This window comes from Protopterus annectens, chromosome 9.part0, assembly GCF_019279795.1.
Source record: "Protopterus annectens isolate FY-2018-M chromosome 9.part0, PAN1.0, whole genome shotgun sequence".
Lineage (NCBI taxonomy): Eukaryota > Metazoa > Chordata > Ceratodontiformes > Protopteridae > Protopterus > Protopterus annectens.
Window position 1 is genome coordinate 1,740,646,919 of NC_056743.1, and position 25,030 is coordinate 1,740,671,948.

Consider the following 25,030-nt stretch of genomic DNA (forward strand, 5'->3'; position numbering starts at 1 on the left):
CACCCAGGGAGAGCTGTGCAGACTGCCAAATGGGCAGCCCAGGCCGGTGACAGCCTAAAACTCATCTAGACAAACACTCTCGCTTATCCATTCATGGCATCCAAACATTTTGTACGCAGATCCCTTATATGTGCCATGACTGAAAATGAATGTTAAAACCCAATCATGATGCTGCTCAGTGTAGGTTCATTCTTGGTGGCTCTAAAGATCAGAGTCCAGTTGAGTGTCTACGACCTGGGCTCCATAGGCACAGCTCTGCTATGTCTCTTTCATGTAGTCAAATGTAATCCCTTGAGTTGCGTGCTTGTGCGTGACCACAATGACTTATGTATGTGACTGCTGTGGTATTAGTATTGTTGCTTGAGTTATCTCTGTTTTTGTGTTTTCAATTAGGACTATGACTGACCTAGCTCACTTGTGGAGTCACCTTTTACAAGCATGTATTAATGATTGTTTAGGTGGTGTCACTGTTTTTGCTTCTGGAAGTTGCACTTGCAATGCAGTTGTGGTGTTGTGGCTTGGTGTGTCTTGTGTGTTTGTGTCTGGTTTGCTAGTGCTTTTTGGTGGTGGTTTGGTGGTAGTTTTGTGTGGTTTACTCTGTTGTTTTGGTTTGTTTTGAGTATTTTGTACAGAGAGTATTATTGAGACAGTGTTGCTGTTGCGGTTGAGATTTCTGAGTGGTCTAGTGGGTATGTGGAGACGCGTGGTTACCTTCTTTTCAGAATGCCCTCTATCCTGCATAGATTAAGAGAGAGTTGTTAGGAGTTTGGCTAATGGGTTGTATACAGGAGATAGGGCATAACATTATTTGGAGGAGATTGTTGTCTGTGCAAGGAGCCAGTTTATGGCAGACTTTCAAGGACATGAAATCACCAGCTGAATTAGGGAAGTTGAACAGCAAAAAGTGAATCAGGACAAAATAGAACCAAAAAAAGATTTTTGTAGAAAGTACTTGAGCTAGTTTTGAGGGAAATGAACCACTTTTTTAATTTAGGTGTAGAAGCTACTTTTCCAAGTGTTTTTTTAGAGATTTTAGATTGCAGACAGAATGCTTTAACAGCCAAATTGGAGAGATTGAAAGATAGAGTATACTACAGCCAGAAAAAAAGTGGGAGCAGTGTATAGGGAAAAATTGAAGGCAGACTTGTTTAACAAGATAAGTTTTTGTTTGTTTAACTTTTCAAGCGCTACACATGCGATGCCGCGCAAAAATGTGCTTAGTGCTGAGCAAAGAGGAACTAATTAACCCAAACAAACAATTACAATTTGCAATTATAACAGCTTCTTGTGCTAGAATGGCAAGAAATAGGATAGGTGAGTAATCTCAAGTAACAGGAAAACAGCAAGGTGAGCAAAGCCCAGAAGAATTTTACCAAGAAAGGTAACAAACAACACAAGACATAGACCACACCAAACTACAAGTATTTTTTTGTAAAAAATAAACTAGTTCAAAAAAGTAAATAAACAGAAACAAAAGAGTCAGGAATTTGTTACACAAACTTTAACAAATGCAGAGTGAACCAATTAGTTATTGACTAAACAAACAAGCAAGGGGCAATTTACAATAAAATTCAGTAAACAGTAGTGACAAACTTTAAATAGAAATAAAGCTAAAAATAACTTTATCCAGATTTTTTAAAAGAACAACTAAGTATCCAGTAAAAAACAGTTCATTCCACCCTTCATGAGTATTCCTCAACCCCCTCAAGAGCAGCTTTCTCTTTTCCCTCAGGTACTTAAGGACTTGATTGCTCAGGGAACCATTCAGGAAGTCCCTTCCCAGCAAAGAGGAAGAGTTTTTACTCAAGGATGTTTCCAGGTCCCAGGAAGGATGGCCTATGGAGAACCATCCTAGACCTGTTTCACCTCAACCTCTTTCTTCAGGTTCCCACCTTCCACATGCTCCCTCTCCAAACCAAGTTCCAACTTTCAGTGCCTCAGGCCTTTCTGGTTTCTCTGGACATCAAAGATGCATATCTTCATATCCACATTCATCCCCTTTTCAGGAAATACTTACATTTTTCTGTTGCTTCATCTCATTTTCAGTTTTGCCCTTTGCACTCTCCATGGCCCCAAGGGTATTCACAAAATGCTTGGCTCCTGTTATTGCCTTTTGCAGACTTCAGTGAAGCCATGTTTATCCTTACTTGGACGATCTGCTTATTGAAGCAACTCATCCAGAAATTCTGCTTGAGAATCTCCACACAACCATCAGCTTGCTTCTAAGCCTGGGATTCACAAGAAATCCTCCCTCACTCCTTCTCAGGACCAGGTCTTCCTGGGTTGCAGGATAAGGACAGATCTTATGATGACATTTCTTCCCCTTCAGAAAGTTCAGTCTCTCCTAGCCTACTTTCAGCAACTCCTACCACTTACTTCCTTGACAGCCAGGGAATTTCTCAGACTTCTAGGATTCTTGGCATCCATTATTCCCATGCTACCCTTGGCCAAATTCCACACGAGGAAATTCCAATGGTATCTGAGATCTTTCTGGTTCCAACATGCGCATCTCCTGGATTTTTTTTTCCTTGTCTGAAGAAGGAACTGCAGTGATGGATTCAGCAAATTTCACTGACCTTAGGTCTCCCTCTGCAGCCTCCTTTTCCTGTGCAGGAGCTATTCACTGATGCCTCAGACCTGGGGTGGGGAGTTACCTTGTGAAACCTGAAGGTCCAGAGTCTTTGGTCCCCCTCTGTAAGGAAGGAACATGTAAATATCAAATAAATGAGGGCTTTGATTTCTGATCTTCAGGTTTTCCAATCTTCCCTTTGCCTACGCCCCATGAAGCTGTTCACAGACAACACCACAGTCCATTGGTATGTGAACAAACAAGGGGGAACAAAGTCTTATCTGCTTTGCAGGTTGGCTCCTCAGATTTGGGAGATTGTTTCCCAATCAAAAGGCACCTTACAATCAGTTTATATTCCTTCAGCTCAAATGTTCTGGCAGACACTCTAAGCAGGTCCATGACTCAGTCCCACGAGTGAATGCTCTACAGGGATGTGCTTCTGGACATTCTCCACCAGTAGGGTCCACCTCATATATATGTTTGCCTCCCCTCTGAACAGACAACTTCCACAGTTTTGTGCCAGTCCCAAGTCCTCTGGTATGGAAGGTGGGTGTTCTTTCAGTATCTTGGAAGGGCATGTTTCTTTATGCACCCCCCCCTACTTATTCAGAAGGTTCTACTGAAAATTCAGCAGGACAAACCACATATCTTGTTGGTGATCCCCTTTTGGCCAAGACAACACTGGTTCCCTCTTCTGCATTTAGCCAAGGGCAATCCTCACAAGTTACTTCACAGGGTAGACCTCCTCACACAAGACCAGGGATCTCTCATTCACCCACACTTATAAACCCTGAACCTAACCCTTTGGGTGATAGACTTTTTGACAACTTTTCTGTGAGGACGTTCTTCTAATCCTGCAGGAGGCCAGGAAACCTAATACTAGGAGATCCTACTTGTCTAAATGGAAGCGGTCTCCAACTGTTGTCTAAAGAAACAGTTAGATCCATTTTCAGTGGATATCTCTCTAGTTTTATTTTATTTGTGTGAGCTGCTTAAGGCCAGATTTGCTTATTGTTCTGTAAAAGCCCACTTATCTGCCATTTCTGCATGTCTGCCTCTATCCCCTCCCTAAGTCTCTAGGCAAGAGATTAAGCTTTTTCTTAAAGACGCCCTTCATATCAGACCTCCCAGGAAACTTGTTTCTCCACCCTGGGATTTGGATTTTGTACTGGAAAAAGTCCCCCAAACCCACTTTGAGCCTGCTGCCATGGCTTCCTTAAAGCATTTCCCTTGGAAGACTGTGCTGCTGGTGGCCATCACTTCTGCTAGAAGAGCCTCTGAATTCCAAGCTTTAATTGTATCTCAACCTTTCCTCATTTTCCACAAAGACAGGGTCTCTCTGTGCACTAACCCCTCTTTCATGCTCAAGGTGGTTAATGATTTGTCCTTTAACCAATCTATTGATTTATCTACTTTTTTTCCCTCACCTCAGAATTCCAGTGAAAGGGTTTTACATACATTGGATATGCATAGACAACCTAGATTTTACCTGGATAAAATAAAGTCCTTTAGGAAATGTGAGCAACTTTTTATTTCCTTTCATCCCAGGTCGCTGGGAAAGGCTTTTCCAAAACAAACTCTCTCTTCATGGATTTCTAAGGCCGTTTCTTTCTGCTTTGTTTTCCATGGTAAAAATCTTTCTTCCTCTGTGAAAGCTCATTCTGTTAGGGCTATTGCTTCATCTGGGGCCATTTTCAAGGAGTTGAACACTGCTTCCATCTTGGAGGTAGCTACATAGTGTTCTGTCCACACCTTTATCAAACATTTCAAGTTGGATAGCATCTCCAGATCCAGAACAGGGTTTGCCAGGGCAATCCTGCACAATTTTGTCAAGAGTTTTTCTGTTCCATCCTCCCTTTCATGAGCTTTTGAGTACTGCAATGTGGAAATAGAGGGATATATAATAGTTGTGTAAAATCTTACCATAACCAGAGATTTCCTTCTCTTCATGTTGCAGTATTCTGTCCCACCCTCCTTCCCCCTTTGTCCCTTTTTCCTTGTATTTCTCTGGATGATAGTTTGCCTCTCCTTTTTATTCTTGGACTGGTGATCTGACTGGGCCATTCAGTTCTGAGGATGGTATGTGCGGATGTCACTTTTATGGCTAATGCATGAAGGCAGCAGGGAGTGACATCCCATCTACCTTGCAGTAGTAAAAGTCTTTTGTATACTGGCCAGACATTCAGGTCACCTAGGTAGTGAATCCCTCATGTTATGAATATTGCAACATAGAAGAGAAGGACATCTATGGTTATGGTAAGATGTTACGCAACTATTCTTTATTCCTGAATACACTGCATGTAGGAATCTCCATGTCCCACTCCTTGTTATTACTTGTTCAAGTTTATATGATACTAGCAATGTCCACCTTCCTGCCCTGCATCAGTAGTTAGAGCTCCCTGTCTTTTCACCCAGAGTCCTTGCTGTGCAGGTAGCACTACTCAGCCATGCTCTGTCACCTCTGATTTTTTTTACTTTTATGTTCTGTGTCTGTTTTCCTTTTGCCTGCTGCTTGAATATCTGTTGCCCATTGTGTTTCTGTAACACTTCTTCCCCCTTCCATCTTTGTTTAAAGGCAGAATTGTTGTGCTGTAGCTTTCCAGCTTCTGGGCTAAGATAGAGGATGTCTGTTTTATAGAGTTAGTTGTCTGTCAGGTGTTCCCATTCATCTACCATTCCCAAGCTGCTCCTCCACTGCTCCAGTCATTATACTACCTTAGTCTTGTTTTTCCTCAGCATATTGTGCTGGTGCAAGTAACACCTAGGACCTTGGGGTGATAATTCCATCTCTTTTGTGCATCATGTGCAACAATAGTTGTCAGGAAATCCCTTTGTTTAGCACAGCTAATTGCTAAAGGAATATCTTCAGGGTCTAAGGTAATCAGTCCCTTATAAGCAACATTGATAAGACCAGGTGTCAAGTGCAGTACCCTCTGTGGGCTGTCTCACTAAACATATCAAACCATTAAACAAAGACCCAAGGTTTCTAACCAAAAATGTCACAGTCCTAAAGTCTATGAGCTTTTAAAGAGATTGGAAGCTCTACCCCTTTATTTGGTTTCTTATAGCTTTTGAGGGGCAATGTCTGTGTCTTCTGTTGTGCCATAAGAGACCTGATTGTCCTTGACCTCCTGTATCTCCACAAGTCGAATGGCTCCACCAGTGCTAGAGATAGGACCCAAGACTTCTCCAACAGGTAAAACATAATCGAGAGAGAGGTTTATAACCCAGCACGTCCCAAACCTTTGGAATAAACTTCAAACAGTCTTGTTATATTTCTTTGAATATAACTTAGACGACTGGATAGGTATTCACAAATTTACCCCAACATTAATTGGTATGGCCCTTTAGGAGTTGTGACCTCAGGGAAGGTACTGGCATAACATAGATGTTCGTAAAACTCAATGGTCTTTCAGTATCTGTGAATCTAAAATAGTACCTCTAAAATTCTTTCCTAGCACCTCTCTTTGGTACCTTCTCAGCCCTGTTTACTATCACTTTAGCTGTCTTGTCTGACAGGTCATTGGTGCCTACATTTATCATGTGTGTATCCACCCCTCCATCTTGCAGGTTACTTTAATTCTAAAACAACTTGTTTTTATCCTGTTCAATTCTTTATTATCATCCATAACTTTTCCCCTGGTTTATAAAAATATTCTTGACCTGTATATACAATTGAAGAGGCTAGAAATATTTTCACTACTTATATCCATATCCATAATCAAGAGCTTCCAGTATCTTATTAATTTTCTATCATGATAAAACTTAAAACTGTCTCAAAGTATTACACAGCACTGAAATGTCCTTTTTTTCAAATGCAACATTAAGAACCAGTTATAACAAAAATGCATTTTACACTTTACAGTGTTCTGATTCTTTTAATCTAGGTATGTCTTTGTATAGTCTTATTTTCCCTTTTCTTAGTTCTCTTCTGGGATTTTATTCTGAATGACCTCTTGACTTAAGAGAGGTGACCTTATCAGTAGCACATAACATTTGACTGGGCATACTCTTTTGCACTGCTTTAGAAAGTTGTTGTTGATATTAATACTTGATGGGTATGTTTTACCTTGAGTAGAATGTCAGTTCCCCCAGAGCTGTATCATTTTTCTGTTCTTTATTTATTGGATCCTATTTCCAATCTGTTTCATTTTATGTGTTTGTGTAGTCCTTGTTTGTGATGATTAGATTTGGTTTGCCAAGTTGGCTTAGGTGAACATTGCATTTTTGTTTGAGAATTCAAAAAAAAATGACAAAGCAAAAGAGGTTCTGTAACTAAGAAATTAAGTAAAACTTATCCAATAAGTGATTAATACTTGTAACAAAGTGTTTCTTTTTAATGGTTATAGTTTGTTTGATAGATGTATGCAAATCACACTGCATTTTGTACTTTTCTCAACAGGAATGTGTACAAGGATCTGCGTCAGATAGAACTTGCTTGTGATTCCCAAGATGAAGTTGATAGCTGGAAAGCTTCTTTCCTGCGAGCAGGTGTTTACCCTGAAAAAGACCAAGTGAGTGTTTACATATTTTGTATTGTTGCTCATTAGTAAAGCTACATAGTCTTAATCTTCACTAAACACTGTCCTGATATTTGTAACATTGTAAAACTGAACAGCATGTGGAATAATCTCACCCAATAAATCTGTGTTTAAATCCATCACTTCTGAACATGGTCTTCAGTATTCTCAAGCTTGTCCACCACTGTATTCTGAATGTGCTGTTTCATGACATACGTTATGTAAGCCTAACAGTCTGTATTTTTAGCCACAGTACTTTTTTCTGTAATCAGTTACTTCATAATGCATTCTGATAAAATGTATTAACATTGGTTAAACGGTGTATACAGCAAGAGCCTGTTGTAAGTATTCTTCATATACGTGACAATTTTCTACACTTTCTATTGTTTGCATAAAAGTTTCTCCAGTCTCTACTATTTGCATAGTAGTTCCATGATAAAGTATTCTGGTTTTGTTTGAGTTGTGGCCCTATATGGTAGCTACTATTTTGCTTTGTTGCCCAGGTTGTGCCTGAAAAGATCTTTGGACCAGTGTACCTACCCAGTTACCAAATGCGAAAATAAAGCTCAAAAGGTAGCGCACCCACTTTTGGTGCAGAATGCTGTGGGTTCTATTCCTACAGCTGTTATTTGGATTAATTTTCCAGTACTGTCACTGCATTGCAGCCTAAGGGGGTGCTGTAGTCCTGAGTGCCTCATCCTTTGAATGAGGTATTAAACCTAGGTCCAGTCTGCCTGAGTTGCTTGTAGCTGAGGTGTATATAAAAGATCCCACAGCACTTATGTAAAAGAGTAGGGGAAGTTCCCCCATGCCCTGGCCAAATTTTCCCTAGTCGGTATTCATACCACCTTGGGTCTGTCCTCGAAAGAAGCCATTGACTTGGTGGGAATAACCTGGTCAGCACATTGTAAATAAAGTCTCATGGAAATGCACTCATGCAGCCATATCATTCCCCCTTTCTCTTTTGGTCCCAAGTAACATTAGTTCAGCTTCCTCTGCTTTGTGGTTATTGCTTTATCTTTCATCCTACATATCTTCCTAGTGTCTTTGTGTTGAACATCTTCTGCACCCTGATGGTCCTTCACTTTGCTTGGCCCCAAGGGCTGCACTTGGCTCTCAAGGTGGGTGGCTTGATGAGGGGATGGCATAGTGAGGGCACTGCATCTCTGATTACTGAGTTTGTCTCCCTAAACACACAGCCCAGCATTTTGTTTGCTACTGTCACTGTCCTGTCACTACCTTCTTGCTTTGTGCAAGCTTCCAGTACAGGTGTAATTAATGGCTCCCAATCCTTTTACTTCTTTTCCTGTTAGTATGACTCCCCCTTTTATGAGGATTAGTGTGGTCCAGGTGCAGGGGGCGACCATGCTGGTGCAGCGGTTAGCGTTGCCGCCTCACAGCAAGAGGTTCTCCGGTTCGATTCTCGGTTGGGGTGCCTTCTGTGCAGAGTCTGCATGTCCTTCCTGTGGTTGCGTGGGTTTCCTCCGGGTACTCCTGTTTCCTCCTACATCCCAAAGACATGCAGTAGGTGGATTGGATACTCTAAATTGGCCCTAGGTGTGAGTGTGTGCATGTGTGTGCCTTCTGTGGAAGGTTGGATGCTGGGCTGGCAACTCAACACTGTAAAACTCCACTGCCAATCATGAGTGGACAGATGATCCACTGTGGCGACCCCTAACCGGGAAAAGCCAAAAGAAGAAGTGTGGTCCAGGTGCAGTACTTTCATTTGTTTGCAGTAGACCTCAATTGCCACCTTTTTACCCACTTGGTTACTATTTTTCACATCCTTCCTTAGACTCATACCCATCCTTCACTGATCCATCTAATATTGTGACATCACAAAGAGGTTAGTCTTGATCTGTTTACTCTCAGGAGTGTTTAAAACAAGTACACAGAAGGGTAATGGTCTCAGTACTGATCCCTGCAGGACTGCACTAGTCACAGTCTTTCTTCCTAATATTGTTCCTTTCATCACAGCCCTTTGTATCCTTCCTTTGAGATATACAGCTGTCCAGTTTTTCTTCAGCCTTTCCAGTTTTCTTGGGAGTCACCTATGCAAGACAGAACCAGAGGCTTTGGTGAAGTTCATGCAGATTCTTTCTACCAGTATTCCCTTGCCAAGTTCTCCTGCAGTCTAGTCATCATAGTCATAAAACTGGATGAGCTTTAATTGACACTTCCTGTCTTTTTGACACTGAACTTCTGTTCAGTTGTGTCCAGGAGATGTCGTTCTCCAGGAAGGCAATCGGCTACTAATTCTGAATTCTGTGTATGATTTTCTTTTTCACTGTTAACATGCCTGTTGATGCTAATCATTGATCATTGCTACAGTAGCCTTAACTGTGTGTGTTATAACCTGGTAAAGATGTAACAGATGGTCAGCTTCCAAATCTTAAAGGCACCTTTCATGTCCCCAAACCATTAACAGCTTGAGCCAAACTGGAGAAAAAGGAGAAGTTTTTATAAAATAATTAAGCCAGGAAAAATATTTTGACTGTTATGTGACTTTGTCACCTTTTTACTAGGAGCATTCCTTTTTATTTTTGAGGATAAAAGCTGTTATAATGAACTTAAAGATCATATGAGATGGATCATACCTGTAGAATGTCTAGATAGATTGCCACGCTAATAATTTGGATCTGTCTGTTTTTGTCTGCTGCTTCTGCTAAAAAAGCATTTCCACATTTTTGTACACCTTTTTGAAAACTGAGCTGTTTCCCACGACTTTGCTCCATGGAATGTTCAGAAGTGTCCTCTCAACTAGACTAGTGAACAGAGTATCAATAATTAGTCCAGATAAAATCACTTCAGCTCACAGATCTAGGACATTCTCCTCTCTCTTTCTCTCTGATACTTCCCTGTGGGAGGAATAAAGGCACCTTATTAAAGTTTCCAGTAGTTTTTTCAATTAAGCGGGTAGATGGATGAGTGCTCTTGTTCTGATGGTTCAGGCCATAAAATCTCTGCATCATTTGTGGGACCCAGGTCCTCTACAGATCATTGCAGACAACACCACAGTGATGTGATACATAAGCAGGGTGGCATCAGCTCATACCATCTGTGTTAGCTGATGTTGATAGATTGTAAATTAGCTCTTGAGCTTTCTTTAACTCTGCAGACGTCTTGCATACCATTAAAGCAAAATAATGTGCAAACGAACTGAGCAGGTCCTGGGCATACCCTCACAAGTGCAAGCTCAATGAAGAGGTCTTCCAGGAACTGATATAGATGTGGGGAACACCTCAGATAGATCTGTTCACCTCCTTTCAAAACAGACAGCTAAGCAAATTCTGTTCCAGGACTCCCTGCAGTCAGGACTGGAGAACAGATGCTCTGTCATTACCATAGTTGAGGGTGTTTCATATAATTAACACCCTTTTAAATGATTATTAGGGTAATTTTGAAGATCCAGAAAGAATCTCCATAATCATTGTGGTGACTCCCTTCTGGATAAGGCAGAATTAGATGTCCTTCCATACATATGCTGCTGTATTCATAACACAAGGGAGTCTGCCTCTGGTGACTCTTGTACGTCCGGCCATTTTACAAAAGATAGATGCTACCGCCTAGGGTGTGTGTGACGTCCCGCATCTCTCTCTGAATGTCTGCCATAAACAGACATTGGGTATAAAACAGACGTCAGCACGCATCTTCCTCAGAACTTTTCTGCCACCTGTGTGACTGCTAGCTCCAGTCGTCACTTTTTTGGAAAAGTGATCCCACGTGAACCGTTAATCTATCCGACTTCAGATAAGTACCCAATAGGGTTTTTTTGTTATCCTTTGCTACTGCTGTTGGGTTTCATGTCAGGTAGAAAGGGCAAGTGTAGGTATGGAAGGCAAATTCCACATATAGATACGCATGAGCTCTGCCTTTTTTGCTTAGGCTAGGAACACGACCACACTACTTGTATTTGTCAAGCCTTTGTTCCCAAAACCCTTAGGAGTCGCTTAGCTGCCCTAAAACTTTATTTAGAAGAACCAACGTCTAAAGCAGTTGGCCAAACTGATGGATCCGATGTCGGGCCTCTCTGATGAGCTGCCAGTCAAAAAGGCTAGGCCCAAGCTGACTACTGCACCCTCTCCTCCAGCTGTACCTCTCGAGGACAGTGAAGGCCTGGACTCCGAATCCTTGGACCTTCCTTTGGCGGGTACCCAGGTGGAAGCTGTTAAAGAAGCAGAGGGCACGTCCCAGAGGGAATCACAGGTGTCAGAATCAGTTGCCGAGGTGGAACCTAGGGTCATCATATCCAAGGGTTTGTGTGGGGTCTCAGAAATTGTGGTTCATGAGGACATTGACTCTGATATTATTGGGTGCCATCCAGCCCTCCCACTCTTCACCAGATCTCTGATACCTCAATGCTGGAGTCCCATAAAAAGAAGCAGCCAAAAAAATAAACATCTTGCTCCTTCACCGATGCCCGCGGCCTCCAAACAACTTCCTGACAGGCAGGCCTTCACCCAAGGCCTTTTGAATGCATTCTTAGCCCTATGGCAGGCCTCTTCTGCATCTGCACTTAAAGGTAAGCCTGCTCTGGAGGTTTCATCCAGAGAAGAGGATTCATCAGGGGATGAATCTCTCACCTATACCTCACAAAGTGCTTCCCCTCTGGAGTATGCTTCCCCAGAAGAGGAGTCTAATGGCAGAAATTCCCTAGGTGAAAATTTCACCTTTGAGGGAACCATTGCTCAAATGAAAGAATTATTTAAGTGGGACAGCAGTCAGGTTATAGAAACCCAGAAGAGGTATTATGACCTCTTGCAAGTGGAGTCTTCCAACCCATCTGCTGTACCTCCAGTTCACCCTGCATTCTTGGATGCATTCCTGGCTGCCTCCAAAAACCCTGATTCACAGCCTCCTGCACCCAAATGCCCAGACAGGTTTTATAAGGTCCCTGAGGATGCTAAATTCTTGTATAAATTGGATGGTGTAGTGGTGCAGTGGTAGCATTGTCGCCTTACAGCAAGAGGTTCTCTGGTTTGATTCTCGGCTGGGGTGCCTTCTGTGTGGAGTCTGCATGTCTTGCCTGCATTAGTGTGGGTTTCCCCCGTGTGCTCCGGTTTTCTCCCATGTTACAAAGGCATGCATCTGGAGCATTTCTCCCCGGGCTTCTGCTGAAAATTGGCTTCATTCCAAGTCAGACTTTCCTGGTTAACAAATGTTAAATAAAAAATAAATAAGTAAAATAATTAAAGCACCCTCTGCAGACCCTTCTGACAAAACTGCTAAGCTGCTCCCTTCCACCTTCCTCCTGCCCTTTGATAAGGAGAGCAGGTTAATGGGAGTGCCTAGGGGGAAAAAGTCTACACTTCTGCTACCCTAGCAGTTAGAGCAATTAACTATCAAACCCACATAGCCAAATATTCCCTGGCACTGCCAGCTGATTTGACTAAACAACTAGGGGACCTCACTGACTTTCCAGCCAAGGCTAAAATAGCTATCCAGTTAAACTCCTGCACTCAGGTGACCAAGCACTCTATTAAGTGCAGTTAGGATGTAGTAGAGGTTTCATCTAGGGCTGCTGCTTCAGAGTCTGTCATTAGGAGATACTTCTGGCTTAGGTTGCAGCCTCTTCCTAATGACATTAAGTCTAAACTCTTGGCTGCACCCCTAGTCAATAAAGATTTGTTTGGTTCAGCGGCTGCTGACCTTTTTAAGGCCCTTCAGGTGAAGGGCAAGGAGTTACAGGATCTGAGACAAATTTGTCTCTTCATACCACACCTCCAAAGACACTACCCTACCAAAATGTCCTTTCTGAGAAGGCCTGCCAAACAGTTGCCAGCCAAAAGCAAGAGGGACTCCAGGAAACAGTCCTCAGCCAGATCTGCTCCCTCTACTCCTGCTACCAAACAGCCCTTTCAGGGTAAGCCTTGTAGCCTGCAGATACCAGGCACTGGATCCAAGTACCCCACTTTCCATGTATCCCTCCCTCTCCCTACCAGCTTGGAATCAGGTTATCCAGGACTCTTGGGTCCTCTCTATAATAAAACAGGAATACTTTGAGTTTGGAGACCAAATCTACTTCCAAAGGCATTCCCCAACCCCCTCGAGAATAGCTGACTTCCTTCCCCTCAGTTATTCAGGAGCTCCTGGATCAAGGAGCCATTCAAAAAGTCCCTGCACTTGCAAGAGGAAAGGGATTTTACTCCAGGATGTTCCTAGTTCACAGGAAAGATGGTACATGGAGACCAATCCTGGACCTGTCCCATCTCGATACCTTCCTTCAAGTTCTCTCCTTTCTCATGCTCACTCTTCCTACCCTGCTCCCCCTGATCCTACCCTAGGCCTTTGTAGTATCCTTAGATATAAAAGACGCATACTTACAGATTCCAGTGCATCCGCTCTTCAGGAAATTCTTCCGCTTCTCAGTAGGTTCTGCACACTGTCAGTTCTGTGCTGTGCCATTTGGTCTCTCTATGGCACTGAGTGTTTACAAAATGCCTGGCACCAGTAATGGCCTTTGCCAGAACAGAGGGATTCCAACTCTTCCCCTACCTAGACAATATCCTGATCCAGGCCCAGTCAGTTGCTATGGTTGTACAACATCTAGACTTCAACATTTCCCTCTTGAGAAGTCTGGGATTCACTACAAATCTCAAAAAAAATAATCCCTGATTCCCTCTCAGGATCATGTGTTCCTGGGGTGCAGGATCCTAACAGAAAAAATTATGGCCTGTCTTCCCCCAGAAAAAATATTGTTCCTTACTACTTACTTCAAGGAATTACTCCCTCTAAACGCCATGTCACCCAGGGAGTTCCTCAGGCTCCTGGTATTCATGGCTTCCACCATCCCAATAGTTCCCCTGACAAAACTTCACATGAGAAAGTTCCAGTGGTACTTGAGAAAAGTCTGGAAACAACACCTGCATCCCCTGGAATTCATGATTCCAATGCTCCCATGCCTTTCCAGGGAATTAAAGTGGTGGATAGATCAGATAAATGCCAACCCAGGCCTGCACCTGCCCCCCAAACAAGATCTCTTCACAGATGCCTCAGACACAGGTTGGGGAGCAACCTTGGGAGAATGGAGAGTGAGAAACACATGGACCCTCACCCAACAAAAAGAACACATCAGTATCAAGGAAGTGAAAGCCCTGATATTAGCCCTACAAATTTTCAAGCATCATCTACTTCCAGGCACGCTGAGGCGGTACACAGACAATGCCACCATGCTGTGATGCATCAACAAACGGGGGGGCAAGGTCCTACCTCCTGTGCAGGTTAGCCCTGCAGGCTTGGGAAATTGCCCTAGACAGACAAGTCAACATCAAAGCTGTCTACATTCCCTCAGCACACAATGTGATGGCCGATACTCTAAGCAGGACCATGACTCTATCTCACAAATGGATGCTAAACAGGGATGTGTTTTTGGACGTAGTCCATCAGTGGGGTATTCCAGCTGTGGAACTGTTTGCCTCCCCCATGAGCAGACAGCTTCCATCCTTCTGCTCCAGGGTACCACACCCATAGCATGGAGGGTAGATGCTCTCTCATTCCCTTGGAAGGGGATGTATGCTTATGCATCCCCCCTTCTTTCTCATACAAAAATTTCTGCTGAAAATTCAGAAAGAACAACCTCAAATCTTGTTGGTGACTCCTTGTTGGCCAAGGCAGCAATGGTTCCCCCGACTACTACTACATCTAGCCAAGAGCAGTCACCACAAGTTACCCCAATGGATGGACCTGCTCACACAGGAGAGGGGGATGCTTATATGCCCACAACTGCCCACTCTGAACCTTACACTATGGGTGATAGGGCATTGATTCCCTTCAGACACCTTTGCTCAGAGGACGTGCTTCAGGTTTTGCTGGAGGCCAGAAAACCAAATACCAGAAAATCATACCTTTCAAAGTGAAAGCAATTCTCTGCCTGGTGTCTAAAACACCACTTACAACCACTGGTAGTGGAACCTCCAGTGGTCCTGTCTTACCTGTGTGAATTGATGAAGTCTGGACTATCTTACTTCTCCGTCAAGACCCACCTGTATGCCATCTTAGCATGCCTTCCTCTCACTCCTCTTTTGGCTTCTGGGCTAGAAGTTAAACTTTTCTTAAAATGGATTCTGCACCTCAGACCTCTAAGGAAGCCTATTCTGCCTCCTTGGGATCTTAACTGTGTTCGGAAAAATTGACACTACCATCCTTCGAGCCAGCCAAAGACTGTTCTCTCCAACATTGTACATGGAAAACCTTACTCTTGGTAGCCATTACTTCAGCCAGAAGAGTCTCAGAACTACAAGCCTTTATGGCTTCCCATCCTTTTACAGTTGTCTACAAGGACAGGGTGTGTTTACGCACCAATTCTACCTTTATGCCCAAAGTAGTCAATAAGCTGTCATTGAATCAAGCCATCAGTCTACCCACATTATTTACTTCACCCAAAAACCTTCACAGGCAACTTGGATACTATCTGGCCAAGACTAAACCCATCCCAGAAATAAGACAGGCTTTTTGTGTCTTACCACCCAAGAGCCCTGGGACACCCTGTTTCCAAGCAAACCATATTCTCTTGGATATACAAAATAATCACCTTTTACTATACTGCCCATAGCAGAAGCCTTCCCTTCCCTGGGATTGGGAGGGTGGCCTAATGGTTAAGGTGATTGCCTTACAAACAGAAGGTGCAGGGTTTGAGTCTCACAAGGGATAATTGGCTAGGCTTAGAATGGCTCGCAAGGGCAGTTAGATTAGTACTTATCTATGAACCCAGTGAAAGTGCACTCTACTAGTGCAGTGTCCTCCTCTGGAGCCTTTTTCAAAGGTCTGGGTACAGCTGTCATTTTAGAAGCAGCTACATGGTCCTCTTTCCATACCTTTACCAAGCACTACAAGTTGGACATTGTGTCTAGAGCCAGGGCGGGATTTGCCAGAGCCATCCTTCATGGGTTTGTGGAAAATAGGTTCATAGGTGTGTACTAGGCTAATGGCCCTGGAGCTTTTACAAGCCTAGCCCATAGGATTACTGTGGCATTGTGCCACCCGACCTTAGTTTCCAGTGCCTCTGTTGAGTAGAGGGACTGGAGTGATCCCCGGGGTGAATTTTCTATTTCCCATCCACTCATCAAGATTCCTCTTGAAGAGGGCCAGTGAGGTGCTCTGTTTGACATGTATGGGAAGTCTATTCCATAGCATGGGCAGTCACTGGGTTATGAACCTGTCCCTCCAGCACGTTCTGTTGATTGTGGAAATGAGGTTTTGGTATCTGGAACGTGTGGTGCGGAGGGATTGGGATTTTTTTAGATGCAGCATTTCTAACAGAGCTGGGTCAGCAGAGATCACCTCTAAGTAGGCAGTATGAGACAAAGAATAGTTGGAGTTTTTTTTGACTCTGTCCGTACAGGACAAGTGTTTGAAGGTCTAGGATCCTCTTTGTGAGGTACTTTTGTGGCCTCTCCAGTTGTTGCAGGTGTCTAGTGACCAAAAATAAGTGGATTCCACAAGAAACCAATAAACCAAAAATACAGAAATCACGGAAACGAAGATGCAGGTCTCACTCAAAAGTTTATTGGATACTGGTAACAAAGAAAACGAATTACACCATTAACGCTGTTCCGTTACACACTAAGCGTTTTCATCTGTCTAGTGAGGTACATGCCAAATGGGGCATTATAACTTGATGATTGGCCTAATGAGGGAAGATTAGAGGGAGACAATGACCTCTCTTCCTGGATGCAAAACCCTTAGTAATGAGATGTGCCACATAGAAGGACTTTCTGACCACCGTGGCAGCGTGGTGGTCAAAAGAGAGGTTGCTGTCAACCTGTGTTCCCAGATCTCTTATAATACCGTCTGTGTTCAGTGGACTACCATCTATGCGGTAGTTCATGGGAACTGGGTTTTTCCTAAAAGGGGATGATACATTTTTTGGCATTGAGCTCAAGACCATTGTTCTGACACCAGTTTTTGGTCTCATTGAGGCCTTTCTGTAGGATGTCACCATCACTTGGGGACTTAATGACTCCCAACTTGCAATCGTGTGCGAACTTTGTCAGCCTGAGTCTCTTCGTGTTGGACTGGACTTCTGAGTAGTAGATACCAAACAGGAGAGGACCCAGGACCGATCCCTGTGGGACTCCACTCGTGACTGGTCGGCAGTCTGACTTGGAGTCAACTACTTTCACACTATGGGTTCTATCTGTGAGCCAGTTTGCAACCCACGTAGTGATATAGGGGTTGATGCCTACCTTAGTGAGTTCTTCTGTGATTCCTGAGTGGAGAATGGTATCAAAGGCCTTGGCCAGATCAAGGTAGACTGTATGAACCACCTTGCCTTCATCCACAGCTCTGGTGACTGACTCAAAGGAGTCGACCAAGTTGAGCAGGCATGCTCTACCCTTCAGAAAACCAAACTGTGTGGGATACAAAGTTTGGAGATTCCCTATATCCTTGTTTATTAGGTCCATGATGATGTGTTCCATAGCTTTGCATATCAGACTTGTCAGGCTAATAGGGTGATAGTTCCCAGGGTCTGTACTCGCTCCTCCTTTGTGGACAGGGATGACTATAGCAGTGCGTCATTCGGTAGGGACAAAGCCTGAGGTGAGGCTGTGATTGAACAGGGCACACAGGTGAGGTGGCAGTTCACTTTCTAGTTCATGTAGAACACAGCCAGGGATATTGTCAAGTCCCATAGAAGCTGTATTCTTGGCCTTGGACAGTGCTGTTTTAACCTGTGCAGCAGAAATACTGGGTACCTGGCAATCTACTGGCATTGTGATTGGTTCTTGGGGGGGGGGGGGGGTGGCACTGAATCTGTCAGCCAGTATATTGGCAATATCTGTTGGCTCAGTATAGGAGGTACCATTGTGCGGTAGCTCAGAGCAAATATGGCTATTGCCGTGGAGGTTCTTTATATAGCTATAGAAGGCGTTGTGGTTGTCTTTACTATCTGCTGCAATTGTTTTCCTAGCTAGCTTTAGAGGATTTGATGAGGGATCTCAACTTTTTGGTGAGGCTGATAAGGGAGTTTTTTTCCAGTCTTGAGACTTCACCTTATTCCGCATCAGGTTCCTCGTGTTGCAGAGTTTGTTTATGGCAGGGGACCACCAGATTGGCTTCCTTTTTTTGGAGGAGACCATCTTGGTTCTATTGGGTATGGCGAGATCCATGCATTTGTGTACGTGTTCGATTCAGTGGTCATGCAACTATTCTCCATTTGCATAGGTGCCGTGAAGTTAGCCACCTATGTTCTTAGGAGCGCAAAGCTAGCTTTGGAGAAGTTTTTCATGGTGGTTACCTTTGTGGGAGGGTGGGCGGGATGTGGATTTCCAAGGTGATTAGTTTATGGTCGGGTCTAACCAGGGAGGAGCTGACTATTGGTGTAGAGCAACGGTCGCCCATGTTAGTAATGACCAGGTAGGATGTTGCTACCTCTAGTGGGGATAAGAACGAGGTGGTCCAGGGCATTGGAATGAATGAATTCTAGGAAACGTTGGGCAAGTGTATTGGTACATGAGTAGTTTTCCCAGTTAATGGAGGGGAAGTTGAAGTCGCCCAGTATGTGTTTGTTAAGTTGGACCCTAATATTCTCCAGAGTGCTTAGGAATGTGCAGTGAGTGTCTTGGGACATGGTTGGGGACCTATAACAGGCTATGACCTGAATCGCTGTCTTACCCAATGTTAGCTGCACCTGAAGTATCTCTGATGCATTATGTTGGGCTACCAGTGTGGAGGTGTGCACATCCTTTATGAATATGGAAACACCACCACCACCTTTGGTGCTTCGGTCCAAGTTCTGGGGCCGAAAGGCGTGGAATGAGCTATAGCCTGATAGTGCAGGGGTGCTTTCTGCTGTCTTGAACCAGGTTTCTGTTATAGCACAAATGTCAATGTTCTCCATTTTAAGGAGTGCTTCGAGTGAGTGCATTTTGAGACTTAGACTTCTAGCGTTGAGCAGCATGACCCTCAGATTGCATTACTTTGTAGCTGTTATGGTGGTAATTTGGTCTTTGGAACACCGCCTAAAAGAGGCACTATAAGGGTGGCAAGAGCTTTGGCTGTTATCCGGAAGCCCAGGGGTGACAGATGCAGGCCATATCTGGCAAAACATCGAGGTCTATCAGTCATGTCATCCCAGGCAGACAGATGCTGGATCCCCTTAGAATGACACCAGAAACATAGCCAGTTGTTGAAATCAGTCATTTTCTGCTTGTACTATGGTATCATTCTGGGTGATGGTAGGATGCTGCTCAGGGCTAGGGTCGTACCCGCCTCGGCTACATAATCCGAGAGCTCCTCCAAGTCTCGTTTCATGTAGTCCAGGGAGGTACGTCTCAGGTCATTCACACCGACATGTACAATGACAGAGTCATATTTGTACCTGTTGTTCAGGGACCTGAGTGCATGTGCGTTATATGGTGGATCCTGTCACCTGACAGGCAGCTGACTGTTACTTTCTCTTTATTTAACCTAGTGAGTGGGACATCAGTGTGCCTCACTATCGAGTCACCTATGACTAGTTTGTTGCACATGCTGTTTTGCCTTAAGGGCTTTGGTTGAGTGGCACACTGTTTAAGAGAGTTATGTATCTCGTGATTAGTATTGTGTTGTGGTGGTCAAGTGTGTTTCTGCCTTGGAGGTCTCTGCTGTTTGGGTAGATTTTTACTGAGAGCCTCTTCTCTGTTCCTCTACCCTATTAATGCAGGAGTTTTTGCACTCTCCCTTTTGTTATGAATACAGCAGCATGTAAATAGAAGGGCATAGTATTGTTGTGTAAGAACTTACCATAACTTTAGATGTCCTTCTCTTCTATATGCTGCTGTATAGCTTCCCACCCTGTCTTCCCCCTTGCACTTACCTGACTCCTGGATACCCACTCTGTAGTCGCCGATTCCGGTGACATTCAGTTCTGAGGAAGATGCATGCTGATGTCTGTTTTGTACTCGACGTCTGTCTACGACTGATGTCCACAGAGAGAGTCACGGGACATCACATGCACCCTAGCAGTAGCATCTGTCTTTTGTAAAATGACCAGACGTATGAGAGTCATCAGAGGTGGACTCCCTTGTGTTATGAATATAGCAGCATATACAAGAGAAGGACATCTAAAGTTATGGTAAGATTTTACACAATACTTTCTTCCTTCTTTTGGAATTGGCCAATGGCAGTTGACACAAGCTTCTTCACAGTCTGGACCTACTCACACGAGACAAGGAATTTGATACACCTCGACTTTAAACAGCTTTGACACTGCCCATATGATTCAGTTTTGATACCTTTTAGGGACATTTTTCATGAGGGTGTGCAGCAGGTACTGAAGGAGGCAAGAAAGCCTGCTACTAGAAAGTCATATATTGGAAAGTAGAAGAGATTTTCTAGTTGGTGCCTAACCATTGCCAGGGCTAGATCAGGGGTTTTGTACCACTGGTGCTCATATTTGCACAAGTTACTATCCTCTGGCCTCTTTTATTCCTGTATAAAAGTTCATCTTGCAGACGTTTCAGCATGCTTGTCCATGGAACCATCTCTTTCCACTCTGTTTATAGTGAAACAGTTTCTGAAAGGTGTTTTACACCTGAGATGTTCCTCCTCCTTGGGATCTCAGTTTGTTACTGGAGAAACTGTCGTCCTTTAAGCATGTCTCTCTGGATAATTTGAGGTTCATTGCTGCTATTTCCATTGCTCTGACATCTTCAAGAAAAGTATTTGAGTTGCAGACCCTCATGGTGTGAGAACCCTATCTGGTATTCTGTAGGGATAGGATCACTCATCCACAAACCCTTCATTTATACCTAAAGTTATTTCAGAGTTCACATTGAATTAAGCCATCAGTGTTCCTGTTTTCTGTCCAGATCCTAAAATCCAGGTAGAAAAGAATATTCATACTCTGAATGTGCATAGACAACTTGGTATCTATTTTGACAGAACTAACTCTTTCAGGAAGCCTGACCAACTATTTATTTCTTATTCTGAGACTAAGAAAGGGCAGCCTGTGTCTAAGCAGACCATTTTTAGATGATTGTCGTCTGCTATTGTTTTGGTGCTCTCACGGTGGCAAAACTATTCCAGGCAGTGTTAAACCACATTCCACTAGAGCCTTAGCTTTTACTATAGCATACTGAAAAGGGGCAGACTCCAGAAGCATTTCAGAAGCAGCAACTTGTTCCTCTAGTCTTACGTTTGTAAAGCACTACAAACCTGATTCTTTTTCCAGGTCCAGAACAGGCTTTTCTTCATGCTCTCCTAGACCCTTATCTTCCCTCCTCTTGTGCTGGATTCTCATATGGGCACTTACCCATAGGCTACTGCAGCATTGAGAATAATGTACATAGTACAGTTGTGTAAGTTACCCATAACTGTAGGTGTTTGAGTTCTTCGCTGCAATAGCCATACCCATCCACCACCACCCTTGATGTATATAGCTCTAGTGTGTATGTTGTTTATATCTTTAATTTCAGGAATAATTACCATTTGTTGATTAGGGCCAAGAAAATACTGAAGATTTTCAGTCGCTATGGTTGCTTATGTTTTTCCTCCAAAAGGGCTTAGTCTGTAGGTAAGCACAGTGTCTGTGCGGGAGGGGGTGAAAGTTTTTGGAAGTTGTCCAGTTTCTGTACCCTTGGCAGGATACACCCACAGGCTGTTGTAGCAGTGAAGAATTTTGAACATCCACTGTTGTGTGTAACTGCAGCTTACCTAATTGTACTTTCTCAGCTGATAAGCTCATATGTTAGTTTATGCTTGCCTCCTTTAGGAATATGAGGAACAGTGAGGCATTCTTCCTTCATTTGAGGAAAAAAATCATCTTTGTGTATTCGTATTGTTTCTGTCTCTCAGGTGGCTACAAAGTCGTATGATTCATTAGATGCCACTTTGTGTATCCTTATTGCTTCTCTCTCCCACATGACTCCACAGTGGTATGATTCAGCAGATGCCACTTTGTGTATCCTTATTGCTTCTGTCTCCCACTTGACTCCACAGTGGCATGATTCAGCTGATGCCACTTTGTGCATCCTTATTGCTTCAGTCTCCCATGCGGCTCCACAATGGTATGGTTCAGCTGATGCCATTTTGTGTATCCTTATTGCTTCTGTCTATCAGGTGACCATGCAGTGGTATGATTCAGCTGATGTCATTTCCAGATGTGCTACTACTGTAACTGTTGGGAGGGGGGTTGCTTGGTTGCATTCATAAAACACTGATGTGGATATTAAAGCTAAAATTTTGAATTCTGCCTTAGACAGAGATGTAGTCTTTGGACCATCTGCTGCAGAGGTTCTAAAAAGCATAATTAGAGAGAAAAGCTGATGCAGAGTTTTTCAGATTTTTCTGCCTGCCTTCTCCAAGTTTGTCCAAGGGTTTAATGCCACCTGTACCCCCAGAATAAAGGACAGTTTAACAGATCTGGATGACTGTCTTTAGAAATCCCCCACCCCCAAACCCTCCCACCCACACCCCCTGCATTTCCCACCAAACTGTCAATTCTTCTAAAAATTCCCTCTGTGGCAACAGATATTCTCAAGCAAATAAGTTATAAGGGTGATTCATCAGGAATGTAGAAGTCAGTGAAAATCTCTCCCTCCTTTTTAGGGGATTTCTCTTCATTCACCAGATTAAACTTCTCTTTTCCCTCCCCGTCATTCAGCATTTGCTAACTTGGGGGTGATAGTTGTCCCACCTTCAGCAATGTTTCTATTGCCAAAGAAAGAAGCTTCATGGAGACTAGTCCTAGATCTTTCCTTTTTAAACCAGTTTGTGACATTTCCAAAGTTCAGATTGTAATAGGTGTGTACTAGGCTAATGGCCCTGGGGCCTTTACTAGCCTTGCCATAGGATTACCCTGACATCGTGCCACACGACTTTAGTTCCCAGTGCCTCTATTGAGTAGAACCACTGGAGTTATCCCCAGGGTGAATTTTCTAAATTACCAGCCGTGCCAGGGCTTGAACCCAGGGGCCTTGTACGCCATAGTCAGAGCTACCACTACATCATTTGAGCTGTTCTCTTTACAGCTTTTTACATGTCATCCTTATCTTAATTTTTTGGTGACCCTAGATTAAAAATATGCTTATCACATTACTCTAGCACCTAGCACCAGAGTTTAGATGTTTCTGTGTCTGGTTCACACTTTCACCCTTTGGGTTATCAACTGCTCCAAGGGTATTCACAAAGTCTCTAGCTCCAGTGATAGCCTACTGCATGCTGCAGTATATTCACATTTTCCTTATTTAGGCAACTTGCTTATCTTTGAAGATTCTTTTTTCAAACTCTCAGGTATTTCACTTGAGTGAGAGATCTCCTGCACAGACTGAGGTTTCAGGAGAACATTTAAAATTCTTGTTTGACTCCTCACATTATTGTTTTCCTGGGGTAGCTCCTAGATACCTCAGTTAAAACAGTTTTTCTTCCACAGGAAAAGCTATTACTATACCTAGATATATTCCTGAGATTTTCTTGTCAAAGTTCTCAGCAAGGGGATTTCTCAGAATACCAGGATTCATGACTTATATGAGTCTTCTAGCAAGACTCCACATGACAGAAATTTAGTGGTACCTAAAATTTTATGTATTTATTTTACATTTGTTAACCGGGATAGTCCACTGGACACAGGTCCATTTTCAGTGGAGGCCTGGGGAGAAAAACTCCACACACTTCAAAAACATGTAATAAAAATAATACAAAGCTTGCAAAGAAAAATTACATGCAAAATGCAGTGAGTCCTAATTAAAGTAGTATGTACATACATAGCAGACACAACTAGTAAAACAGAGAAATAATACAGTAATAGTCACTAGTTTAAAGGGAAAAAAATGCATCAAGATCATTGCTGGAGAGACGTGTGTAAAACAACAGCTTCATAAAGATTGTTATAGTCTAATTCATCAGTATGGTCCCAGCATTAACATCCACTGGCATTTCAGATTCCTGTGTTGGGATTTGTGAGAAGGGAGATTCTTTGGTGGAGATATACATTTTATCCAAATCCAGGTCTCCCATTTTCCCTTCCAGCTTCAGCGCAGTATGTAACAGTATATGCCTCTGACTGTGCTTTGGGATCACTGTCTATGTAGTTAAAAGTGCAGGTTCTTTGGAACAAAAAAAGTCCAAAAACACAAATGTGAAAGAGATTGGCAGGCATAAATGATCTCAACTCTCCTAATCTTATATGGACCCCAGAACCATTACAAGTGAATACAGACAAGACTACAATAATGTGGTACATAAGTAAACAGGCTGACCCAGATCTTACCCTCTGTGCATGCTAGCCAGGTAGCCTAGGCTGTAGCATTTCCGTAGAGTCTTACAGTACAGGTATCTTACATTCCATCAGAGCAAATTGTGTCAAGTCAAGCAGAGCAGGACCAGGGCAGACCTTCATGAATGGAAACTGAATCAGGGGGTCTTCCAAGAATTAATCTAGCTGTGAGGAGCACCTCAGATAGTTCTTACCGGAGACAAAAAGATCTGTCATTTAACAAAATTCTGCTCAAGGAGTCCATGCAAAAAGGCCTGGAAAACAGATGCCTTCTGTTTTCCTTGGAAAGAAATACTTCTGTGTACGTTTCCACTCATTTCACTAATATCCAGGGTCATTCTGAAGACTAAGTAGGACTTTCCATAGTCATTGTGGAAACTCTGTTCTAGCCCAGACAACAGGGGTTCTCTCTTCTTTTGGAAGTGACCAGTTAGTTACCACAAGCTTCTTCACCAACTGGAGCTACTCACACAAGACTCTGTGGTGTGTTTGATACATCCCAACTTGAAACATCTGCAACTGACTGCTTTGATGATGGTCTTAAAACCTTTTACATACCTATTTTCTGAGGACATGCAACAGGTATTCAATGAGGCAAAGAATAGCTGCTGCTAGGAGGTTGTATATTAGCAAATGTAAAAGGTTTTCTAGCTGGTGCCAAGACAAGAACCAGGACCCTTTTATGGCTAGTGCTTCTTTAGTTCTACAGTATTTATGTGAGGAGTTATCCTCTGGCCTTGCTTATTT

The 25,030-nt window shown here is 43.2% G+C and overlaps 1 protein-coding gene across 1 annotated transcript in view; it reads left to right on the forward strand.

Annotated features, from left to right (window-relative positions):
• The window catches only part of DNM2 (dynamin 2), a 1,995,561-nt gene that overhangs the window by 1,730,910 nt on the left and 239,621 nt on the right, over positions 1–25,030 (forward strand). Inside the window, exon 19 of the mRNA XM_044082335.1 lies at positions 6,972–7,089. Coding sequence (XP_043938270.1) covers positions 6,972–7,089 — 118 coding nt within the window. The remainder of the gene's footprint in view (positions 1–6,971; positions 7,090–25,030) is intronic.